Source organism: Myotis davidii, unplaced genomic scaffold (assembly GCF_000327345.1).
Source record: "Myotis davidii unplaced genomic scaffold, ASM32734v1 scaffold290, whole genome shotgun sequence".
In the NCBI taxonomy this organism is placed as follows: domain Eukaryota; kingdom Metazoa; phylum Chordata; class Mammalia; order Chiroptera; family Vespertilionidae; genus Myotis; species Myotis davidii.
In genome coordinates, this window is record NW_006285049.1 from 5,677,495 (window position 1) to 5,689,770 (window position 12,276).

Below are 12,276 nucleotides of genomic sequence, written 5' to 3' on the forward strand. Positions count from 1 at the left end.
ATACTACCTATTAGATGACAGCCCCAAATATTTATCTCCAATCTGGACCCTGAATGCCAATATTACACTGCCTATTCAGCAAATCCATGTCTTAATAGGCATCTCAGACTCAATGTTAATCTCAAACTGAACTTTCAATATTTTTCTCGAACCATTCCTATCCCAAATATTTACCATTTCAATAAGTAGCAACTATAATTTTCTAGTTATTCTAGCTAAAACCTAGTAACATCTTTACATCCTCCCTTTCTCTCACACATACAAGCAATCCATCAAATTCTATCAAGTGACTCTTCAGCAAACCTGCTGCTGTGGATTGAACTGTGTCCCCAGAAACTCACACACAACAGGTTCTCGTGATTTGCTAACAGCTGATTCCAGCACACCATGGGAGGCCTTATTGCTTTGGAAACTGTCCTTGGAGATACGATCATATTTTCATAAATGCTACCTTTAGGGGTTGCCATCATGGTAGCATGCAATAATCCTGCAGTCCTCTTGAAAAGTGAAGTGATTCAAAATACATTAGTGGAGGTGAGAGCCACTGACTGGATGACCATTGTTGGAATATTATCTAAATGACTCAAGCATGAATAAGCGATTAGACCAGCTGACCTTTAGCATGTGTGTGTGTATATATATATATATATGTATATATTTATATGTATGTATATATGTATATATTTATATGTATATCTATTATATAATTTGGTCTATAAACACGCATGTGTTGCTTTGTAATAATGTATTTACCTTTAAATATGGTAATCAAAACCTGTAATTTTTGCTCCTGACCTTACTTTATCTATCTTAGATATTCACTATGATGTACAATATAATAAAGCACTTAGTTTAAAAAACTTCTGGTTCTGCCCAGCCAGTGTGGCACAATGGTTGAGCATTGACCCATAAATCAGGTCAGGGTTCAATTCCCTGGCAGGGCACATGCCCAGGTGTCAGGATCCCCAGTAGGAGGAGTGCAGGAGCCATCCAATTGTGATTCTCATCATTGATGTTTCTGTTCTCTCCCTTCCTCTCTGAAATCAATAGAAAAATATTTAAAAAAAGAAAAATACTTCTGGCTTAGTTTCAGATGTGCCTGCCATTTTTTAGGGAAATTTATGGGATAAACATTTTTGTATTAAAGAAAAATTATTTGCCCTGGCTGGTATGGCTCAGTTGGTTGAGCATCATCCTATGCACCAAAGGATCACTGGTTCAATTCCTGGACATGGCAGATGCCCAGGTTGCAGGTTCAGTCCCTGGTTGGGGTATGTGCAGGGGGCAGCCAATCAATGTTTCTCTCTCTCTCTAAAAAAAAGAAGATATTATTTATTGAAAAGCCTGATCTATAATTGGATAGCATTTTTGCTTAAATTTTTGAATTATAAAATGTATTTAAGAAGATGATATAAATACTATGTTTTGCAATGAAGATTGGAAAACATATAGTGTCTCATTGCTAAAGAGTTTTATATATTGCGTTCTAGCTACAGACCTTCTATTTGCTCAGACAGTATTTGGAAAAGCAGTTCCATTTGCCACGGCTGGAGATTGCTACAGTGCTGCCAGATGCCCACAGGTATTTCAGATTTGTTTATTTCTCCCTAACTGTGAAAAAAAAAAGTGATACTGTTTCCCTTAATTCATTTTCTGGATCATAATATTACAAGAAACATAATAAAAAATTCAGGCTTCCTATATGAACTTCATTTTAAAGGTTATAGCAAGCCTTAGAGGATTTTTACCAATGTTGGATTTGTTTGAAAGGTATAAAACAAGAGTTTTAAGTTGTTCAGATCCTATTTCTTCTTCCATGATGCTTTATTATTTTTAATCTTTCCACTACGTCCATGGAAATGAATGGCCATATAGTATAAGGAATGGATCACAAGCATGTGACTTTCTACACCGCTGCTAACATCACTTATAGTGACCTGGGTCTATAACTTACCAGAATAACTTTCTATCGTCTGTGGAATAGTACATTTCCATGTCTTTACTCTTTTTTAGGCCTTCATTTCTGGAGTTCTCTATACACACCCTTCCATGTTATCTGTGATTTCCAGAATAGAGTATGCTTTCTAGAAAACAACATACTCATTTTTAAAAATGTGAACATTTTTATGATAAGACTAGAGGCCCAGTGCATGGATTTGTGCACCAATGGAGTCCCTTCGCCTGGCCTGTGGGGATCAGGCCGAAACCAGCTCTCCCACATCCCCAAGGGGTCCCAGATTGCGAGAGGGCGGTTCTTGGGTGACGCACCTCAGAATCAGGCTCCCTCCTCTCTGGTTCTGCATGTGTCATCTGAGAACCACAGCTGCCAAGTCACCACAGCTCAGCAGCTCCTGCATTGAGTGTCTGCCACCTGGTGGTCAGTGTGCATCATAGCTACTGGTCGGAGTGTCATAGCTACCCATTGGACAGTTGAAAGGTTGCTTAGGCTTTTATATATATATAGATGGAGAGATGTAAAGCTTATACGAATATAGCATTGTTAGGTAGATTTCTAACTAATTTTAAAAAATCATGCATAAGCGGTAGTAATTATAATTGAAGATATCATATTGAAGAAAAGTAGCTAATGGTTTGTCATAGCTCTCTATTTTTAGATTTGGCTATTCACAGTTCTCATCACTGACACAGAAGGTATGCTTATGTTAGAAAGAAAGGGCATTTTCTATGTTAGAGAAGAAAACTTAAAGGAGATAAAAGGACACTAGCTCTATGGACTGACCCAAATAAAGTTGCAATAAATACATATGTCTTGGGTCCAGAAATGCAAATTGAACTTGGCAATGTCCTATGAAAGACAGGTGTTTATTCAAGCACCATAAGTTCGTTATAACTCATGTAGAACATGGAATGATTTCTAAACAACCTAATATAATCATAAGGTACCAAAAAAATATTGAGACCAAAATGTTATTTGTGCTTGACAATGAAATATTATATTTATTTTTAAATTTCTGTTGGGAAAAATAAATTTTTACTCTATCTAAGAGTAGGAGGTGGAAACCAGGGGGGCAAAAGAGGGTTTAAATCATGTCGGATAAGGAAAATGAAAAGGGTGACCAGGAAAGGAGTAGAACGTTATAACTGTCTTTAAATAATTAAAGCGATCCATGAAACAGGTCAGTGTGTATCACTTCAGGAGACGTTAGTAGGGCAGCAGATTCCAGCTCAAGATAAAGAAGGCTTTTGACTGGGAGGGTTCCCATAAAGAGACTCCTCCCCCTAAATCTGAGGCACAAATCACTAATTTTTGCCTATATTTTTATAAATCAATCTGGAATACTACAACCTTGCTGAACTCATTGTTTAATTGTATAGTTTTTTTTATTGGATTCCTTAGGATTTTCTATATACACGGTAATGTTATTAAGAAATTAAGATAGTTTTACTCTTTTCTTCGCAATCTGGATACCTTTTATTTCTTTGTCTTACCTCATTGCTCTAACTAAAACTCCAATACAGTGTTGAATAGAAGTAGTGAGAGTGGACATCCTGTCTTGTTTATAATTTTAGGAGGAAAGCATTTAGTCTGTCATAAAGGCTCTTGACAGTTCTTTTAATATAGGCATTTACAACCACACAATTTCAGTTCTTTCACTGCATCCTTGAAGTTTTGATATGCTGTGTGTTTATTTTCATTCATATTTTCTATTATCACTTATATATTCTTTGACCCATTGGTTATTCATGAATTTCCAAAATTTCCTTCCGTTATTGATTTTTACTTTCATTCCACTGTGGTTGGAACACACTTTCTAATATTTAATCCTTTTAATCTATTGAGACTTGTTTTATGACATAGCATATGGCTATCCTGGAAAATGTTCAGTATGTGCTTGGAAAGAATGTATGTTCTGTTGTTGGGTGAAGTCTGTCAGGCCTAGTTACAGTCTGTTTAACTCTTCCATTTCCTTATTGATCTTCTGCCTAGTAGTCCTATACACTGAAACGTTGCAACCATTATTGTTGAATTATTTGTTTCTCACTTCAGTCTTATTGTTTTGCTTATTTTGTATTTAATTAATTTACTTTGGGGTTTTGTTGTACATGATTATATGTTTATAACTGTCATAATTTCCTGATATATTTTCCCTTTGTCACAAAATGTTCCTCTTTAACTGCAGTAACTTTGTTTTAAAATATTACATATCTGATATTAGAATGGCCACTCAGTTTGATTATAATACATGATATATATGTTTTCATCCCATTTAGTTTTAACCTATTTATATCTATCTTTGGGTGGAATCTATTTATATCTTTGTCTCCTATAGAGAGCACTTTCTTGGATCTCTGCCTTTCGATTGCATTGTTCAGTGTAGTTGTTGATATGTCTGAATTTATACTTGCCATTTTAACGTCTGTTTTCTTTGCTCCTCTGGTCCTTCTTGAGCGTTTCTTTTTTATTCAGTCAGTGTTCTCTAGTGTAACATTTTTATTTCCTTAATAATTTTCATTATTTTAAATTTATTTCTTAACAGTTGCTCAAGGGCTAACAATATGCCTCTTAGCAGAATCTACTTCAGATTTATACTATATAATTTCAGTGAAATATAAAAACATTAGTCCTCTATATGCTCTATTTCTTCTTCATTTTGTGTGTTGTTTGTTAAACATATACATTCTACATATGTAACAAATCGAATACATTTTTATAATATTACTCATGTTTTTAGAGAATGTAAGAAATGAAAAAATTACATATCCATAGTTTTTTTAATGAACCTTTTATTTAACACTTCTGATTCCCTTCATTTCTTCCTATAGATTTGATATCAGCTGGTGTCATTTTATTACTCTAAGACAACTTTGTTTCCACCTGCTTCATTTGTGCCATTCTGATCAAATATATTACAGGCCAATAATATAATTATGTATGTATTGGTTTATAATTGCTTTTAAGTCAGTTAAGCAAAAAAAAAAGAAATATGCAATTATAGTGTCTTTTATAATTACCTTTCCCAGTACTCTTTGGTTGTTTTGTATTGATTTATATAAATGCCTGGTGTCACTTGATTACAACCTAAAAAATTTTCTTTACTATGTCTTGTAAGACAGGTCTACTAGTAACAAACCTCACTTTTGTTTAAATGCCTTTATTCTTGAAAGATTGATTTTTCGTTATAAAATTTGTCATTTATAGTTTTATTTCTCAGCATTTTAAATATGTCATTCACTGTCCTTTGGCTTCTAGATAAACATTAGATGGCAACTATCTTTTTTGGGTTCCATGTATGTGGTCAGTTTTCTCTTGATGCTTTCAGATTTTCTCTTTTCACTGTGACATATTTGGATGTGGATCTCTTTGTGTCTACCCAACTTGGAGTCTATTGAGCTTCTTGGATGTGTAGACTAATGCATTTCATCAAATTTGGAAAGTTGTTGGCCATTATTTCTTGAAATATATTCTTTCCTCCCGTTTCTCCTCTCCTGCTGGCACTCCTATTATGCATATGTTGGTGCACTTAATGGTATCCCCTTTTCTCTGAGCCCGTTTATTTTTCTTGATTTGTTTTTTTCTCTCAGTTCTTGATATTGTATCGTCATTATTGATATTTTTTCATGTATACTGATTCTTTCTTCTGCCAACTCCAATCTATTGTTGGAGCCAGTCCTGTGAAATTTTTATTTTGGTTATTGTACTTTTTAACTCCAGAACTGTCCTCCAGCTCTTTTTATAATTTGTATCTCTTCACTGATATTTTCTATTTGATGAGACACTACCATACCCTCCTTTACTTTTTTTAAACATGGTTTTCTATAGTTCTTTGAACATATTTATATTAGCTGCTTTGAAGTCTTTATCTGTCTGACATCTGAAGCCTCTCAAAGTTTGTTTCTGTTGCCTTTTTGCCCTGTATGTGAGTCATCCTTTTCAGTTTGTTTGTTGAAAACTGGGCATTTTAGGTAGTATCCATAGTTGCTAAAATATATTAAGTCTCCCTCTCCTCTAGGACTTAATTTTGTTTGCTTGCTTATTTGTTTGGTCCTTTGGCTGGACTCTCTCAGTGACATCTATTTCCTGTGCAGTCTTTGTTATTGCTTCTCAGAGGGTGCAGCTCTGAACATGTACACAGTCATCACGATTCTCCTGGAATGGCAGTTTTTGTGTGTGTTTTTTAAGCTGGGCTCTTTGTCCCTTTTCCTGACTCCTCTTTAAGTTTGTAGTTTGTCTGCCTCTATGGATATCACACTCAGCTCTTAGCCTCCACTAACTGCTAGATGATTGATCTATGCTAACCCTACTCCATGGGTTGATCCAATTCAAGCTCTTTGGCCAGAGTAGTCTTATAGGTCAATCTTTAAGGTCAGGTCAGACCTCAAGATGAGCCTATCTTAGCTGTCCCATTCCCTGTTTCTCTCTGTTAAAATTTAATTGATCTAACACTTTGCTTATTGCTCTACTAAGCTACCACCATCCTCCTAAATGTGCACCACTAAAATTGTGTTTACAATAGCATCTTAGGCTTGAAATCCCCCATGCTCTGTCCCAAATAAGCTCAGTCCACTTAGAAAAAATCAGTGGGGCTTTTTGTTCTTACAACTTGATTCTCTCCCAAGGAAGAAGTCTTGGACCAATTCTGTGTATCTAGAGATCTGGCCCATTTCTCAGAGTTAACATCCCCACTCTATAAGCAGGCTACTAGGTCACAGTAACTCCTATATTCTTAGCCTGTCCTCAGCATGGAACCACTTCCCTAACAGTTAATTCCCTAACAGTTACTTGAGTGGGGATGACTCAGGCCTTGTGCTTTTGGCCTGCCCTGCCTGGGCTAGCTTTTCTGTACTGTGAGTACGGACTGAGTGACAGAAGGGAGCTCAGACTCTCAGCCACTCTTGCCCATACTGTATCTTCTGTAGCACAGAGCTGGATGATATGGGAAGTGCTGATGGCTTGCTTTCTCATGGTGAAAATGCACTTCTAATAGGAATCTGGGGGAAACAAAATCCTGTGTTCTTCGCTGCACCCATCAAGGGTATAACTCTCACCTTGTTGAGGTAGGGGGAGGAGAGGACAGCTCATTGTTCAAATATCACAGAGCCTCACTGTTCTTACCTAGAGTTCATAGATTTTTTTTTGGCATAAATATTTCTCTATATTATAACCTTAGGACAATTTCCAGAGACTTTAAATGGTTATTGTATCTTACAATTTTTATCATCTCTGGTTATTTAACTGGCTATCTTTTTAAAGGTAGCTAACTTTGCAGAGGAATCTCATTTAATCTTTGAGGCTAGTTAGCCATACTCATGTTCATTTTTCTCCTTCCCTACTTCAGTCATACTGGTCTTCCACCCAGCTGGAGACTCCCTGATCTACATCTTCCATTCAGTTCTTTTCCCAGGACTGTCCTTCCCCTTTGAACTCCCCTTTCTGAAGTCTGATACTGTGTCCTTTGGACACCTGTTCTAAAGTCAAGGAGGGTAATATAAAACGTCTAGAATTCTAAACAACCTTTTCCCTCACATATGGATTTTTAAAAATAACACTTCCATTGTGACCCCCTTAAATGGAGAGTATTCATTCTCCAATGAGCAACACATGTCAAGGCTGGTCAACTTTATCCAACATCTCATCTCTTTCTAATGCATGCCCTTTGGTCATTTACTTGATGTAATTAGAAAGAAGTCAATTGAGAATGCCACTAGAGATGTGGGGAGTCTTCTACAAGACCTCACAGATGCCATTACTTTGGGAAGGCCACCAAGTTCAGGGACTCTGGTTTTTGCATTACACGTGGCATTGAGTAAGGTCTGGTCAATGAGACAACGCAATTCACAGGAGACTGATATATAAGTAAATCATGTAACGTCAAGTGGAATCAAAACTCCTTTTATCTCATTAGTGAACTTCCCTTATAGGAAATAACAGAAAACTAATTATCAACAATATTTCTCAATGAGCGTGGAATCTGAATAAAAGGTATTAGCACAATCAGGTTTTAAAATAAGACAGCAATGCCCATTAATTTCTACTGCTATTTTTCCAACTTTCATGTAACTGCATTTCCCCCCTACAATATCTTGAGAAAGTTATATAGTTGTAAACTACGTAATCCTAGTTTATAGTTGGAGAAACACAACACTCCATGTTAACAACCTGTCCAATGTTGTTGAGAAAGTCAGAGGCAGAACCAGTACAGTAAAATACTCTCTGCCCATCAAGGTCAGATGCTTCCCTCACATAGTTCTCTAGCCATTTGTGGAATACAAAACTCAGTTTCAAAATTAGACATTATTGGGCAAAGATATAAGCTGCCAAAAGGAGCTATCCTCATTCAGTCTTTATTCAACTGCCTGAGGTTACTGTTACAAAAAATACACACTGCCCTACATTCTTAGAGATGTTCTGTCAAATATATAAACCAGGTTCTGTGTTGAGTTACACAGCATTTGCATGGATACTCTCCAGATGTTTGATGTCACAGAAAGAAGTTATTCTGTTTGGGATTCATCAAAACCACATCCTTTGTGTTTGCATATGACAGGGTACCCCAGGTCATGAATGCTCAAAAGAGAAGGGACACATATGGCACTCTTTAGGGAAAATAAACTTTGCCACATTGCAATAGAAGATGAAGTTTAAGGAGTGTGGTGTGACATTAGAATACATATATCAAAAGCGAAATAAAGTGGTACTTTTTACAGAGCCACAAAAACTTTAAAAAATGTATCTTTTTTGCTGTTTTGTAATTAATATTGATCACATAAGAGCAAGAGAACCATAGTCAGCGAATGCCGGCGGATCATGGCCAGCATTCATTCTGAGTATTCAGAACCCACTGTAAAGTATTCTGAACTTGTATTCTTTATTATCAGAGTGTAGATCTAACCTTTTAATTATATTATTTAGATCTCCTTTCTTATTCTTTTTGCCTACTTGATCTGTTTTGTTACTAAAAGTGATAGATTAAAATTTCCCATTATTAGGTTGTTTTTATGGCCTTTGTGAATCTCTTTGCTTTAAGTGTCTATCATATAGTATGTAGTTTGGTTTTGTTTGCAATCCAATTGGAAAATATTTTTCTTTAAATAGATGTCATATCCATTTGCATTAAATACATTTTTAATAATGTGCAATAAAATTGCCCTTTTTTGGTATACAGTTTTAACATACTAGTATGTACAGATTCATGTTACCATCACCATAATCACAATATAGAACAGTTCCCTCCCACCTTACCCCTGGTAAACTCTGTTGCTATAGTTTTCCCATTTCTAAAATGTCACACAAATGTCACAGAAATATAATCATACAGTATGTAACTTTTTGGGATTGGTATCCTTCACTCAACATAATGTCTTTGCTATCCATCTGTGTTGTTGCATGTTATCAATAATTTGTTCCTCTTTAATTGCTGAGAACTATTCCATCATATGGACATTGTATAGTTAGTTGTCCCACAGTTTGTCCACTCATCCATTGGAAGAAAATGGGTTAACAGTTTTGGAGATTATGAATACACCTGATATGCACATTTGTGTACAGGTTTTTGAACGTACATTTTTATTTCTCTAGGGTACACATCTTTGAGTAGGATTGTAGGGTTATATGGTATGTGTATGTTTAACTTTAAAGTAAATTGAAACACTTTTATAGAGTAGCTGTACCATTTTGTATTCCCAGCAGCAAAGACTAAAGTGCCTATTGCTTTGCTTCCTTGTCAGCACTTAGTATTGCCAAGTTTTCCCCCGCCCCATCTTCAGTGGTATCTCCTTGTGGTTTTAATTTGCATTTCTTTGTTAACTAATGGTGTTAAGCATATTTCTTGTGTTTGTTTGCCATCTTTATATCCGCCTTGGTGAAGTGTGTGTTCATGTCTTTTGTTCATTTTAAAAATCAGATTGCTTGATTTTGAGAGGGTTTTATAATTCATGATACAAGTCTTTTGTTGGATATGACATTTGCAAATATTTTCTCTTAATCTGAGTCTTATATTTTCTTTTAAGTGTCTTTCAAAGAAGAAAATTTAAATTTTAATAAAGTCAAAGTTATTATATCTTCTTTATGGGTTATGTATTTAGTATCATATTTTAAGAACTTTTTGATTAACTCAAAGTTACAGAGATTTTTTTTCCTATATTTTGTTTTACATTTAGACCTGTGATTGATTTTGAAGTCTGAGAGGGCTTTTGAATATAGATATCCAATTATCAACACCATTTGTTGAAAATACAATTAATTGTCTTTCCACCTTTGTCAAATATCAATTGACATATTTATAAGTATTTCTGGACTCTCTATTATCTTAAATTGATCTACATCTCTCTCTTCTCATTAGCACAGCACTGTCTTGGTTATAATACCTTTATAATGAGCATTAAAATAAGGCAGTGTGGATCCTTCAACTTTATTATTTTTAAAAATTTGTGTAACTTTTAGTTTTTGTCATTCCTTATAAATCTTTAAAATAATCAATTATTTATGCTTTAGCTGGTTTGGCTTAGTGGATAGAGCGTCAGCCTGCGGACTAAAGGGTCCTGGGTTCCATTCCAGTCAAGAGCATGTGCCTGGGCTGTGGACTTGATCCCCAGTAGGGGGAGTGCAGGGGGCAGCTAGTCAATGATTGTCTCTCATTATTGATGTTCTATCTCTATCTTCCTCTCTAAAATCAATACGATATTTTTACAAATCAATTTACATTACATGTATAGGTCTAGATCCAAGTTGCAATAAAGTACATACACATTTTAAAATTGTAAAACAATGATGTAATGAGCACACATGGACCAACACATCAAAGAAGTGAAACAAAGTAAAACTTGCGTCTACCTGTATATTTCTCCTCTAGCTTATATCCGTAACTACTTTTTTCTTTGGTGGAGCCAATTACTCAAAGGCAAATATTTCACATTCTTAAATTCCTGGTTCTATTGAATTGGCTATCAGAATTCTACTTCTTTAATGTTTTTTATTTTGTACATTCAGTTGATGCACAATATTATAGTAGTTTCAGGTGTACAACAGAGCCGTTCGATGTTTATATAACTTACATTGTGATCACCGATAAGTCCAGTTCTCATCTGACACCATACCTCGCATTTACAATTTTACTATTTCCTCTGCTGTACTTTACATACTTATTACTCTTTTTATAACTGGCAACTGTTAGTTTGTTCTGTTTCTATGAGTTTGTTTTGTTTTTGATTCCACATATAAGTGAAATAATATGGTTATGAAATAAGTTTTCTTTGGAAATTATCAAATCAAATAATTTGTTATGGAGAAATTCTCCATGTTATCATTGTATTAAAATGTATTTGAATCTCTATTTTGGTTTTTAAAGAAGATGGCACAGAAAACTAAATCAATGAAGTAATTTATATGTATTTGTTTTTTAGCAATAGTATTAATTCATCTTATACATATATTTAAAATGCATTTAGCCTTTCATTCACATAATATAACCCCCAGTGTTTTATTAGTCTTGCTTAAGATTCATGAGTCTTATCCATGGGATATTGTGATGTGACCCCAGAATGTCTTAATATCTGTGTGTGTATTGAACATCGGGAGCGGATGTAATTAGCGTTAAGTACTACTTTTCAGTATTGCAAGATCATGTAAATGTGACAAATTTTATGCATTTTCTCAGTTAAAGTTCAAATATTAATGGAGATAGTCTGAAATATTTTGACTTCATTGGTTCTGTTTCTTGAAAAGAATTAGATCATACAGCCACTAGGGGGCTCACACACCACGTGTGTAAATCGTGTGGCATCACCTCCACATACACTTGGGGTACTTACAAAGGACGTAATAGCTGGGACAATAATACCACATTCAGTTGTTTTGTGTGGTGGGTTAGGGCCTAATATTCTTAACACCAAAGGCACAGTAACAGAACATTCATCAAACCAGGCGCAACTTATCGGGGAAGTTAGATACTAGAGGTCAGATACTGCACCTGGAGAAATGTTCCAGTCTGGTGCCGGTCCCATTGCCAGGACTGGCCTGTTGCTGCAGGAACACTGGCTCTATCTGTCATGTCTTAGAGTCCGAGGGGTGGACGGATTTACTTGTGTACCAACAACATTGTGTGGTATTAATTCACTTGTCTCAATTTAAATTTGTTTTTTAGCTGGTTCATTTTCTTTAGAGCAAGGCTGTGTTAATATTCTTTCATTTTATAAAGGAAAACACTTAGGAAGCCATTTGAGTCCTTTCTTATATAAATCACATTCAGGTGTTCCCAATCAAGAGCATTCTTGACTATCTGATAATGTCCATCTATTTTTATTTTGTTTTGTTTACAT

The 12,276-nt window shown here is 35.2% G+C and overlaps 1 protein-coding gene across 1 annotated transcript in view; it reads left to right on the forward strand.

Moving 5' to 3' along the window:
- The window catches only part of ADAMTS20 (ADAM metallopeptidase with thrombospondin type 1 motif 20), a 170,624-nt gene that overhangs the window by 154,740 nt on the left and 3,608 nt on the right, over nucleotides 1-12,276 (forward strand). Inside the window, exons 35-36 of the mRNA XM_015558559.1 lie at nucleotides 1,491-1,582; nucleotides 8,152-8,176. Of these exons, the coding sequence (XP_015414045.1) occupies nucleotides 1,491-1,582; nucleotides 8,152-8,176 (117 nt within the window). The remainder of the gene's footprint in view (nucleotides 1-1,490; nucleotides 1,583-8,151; nucleotides 8,177-12,276) is intronic.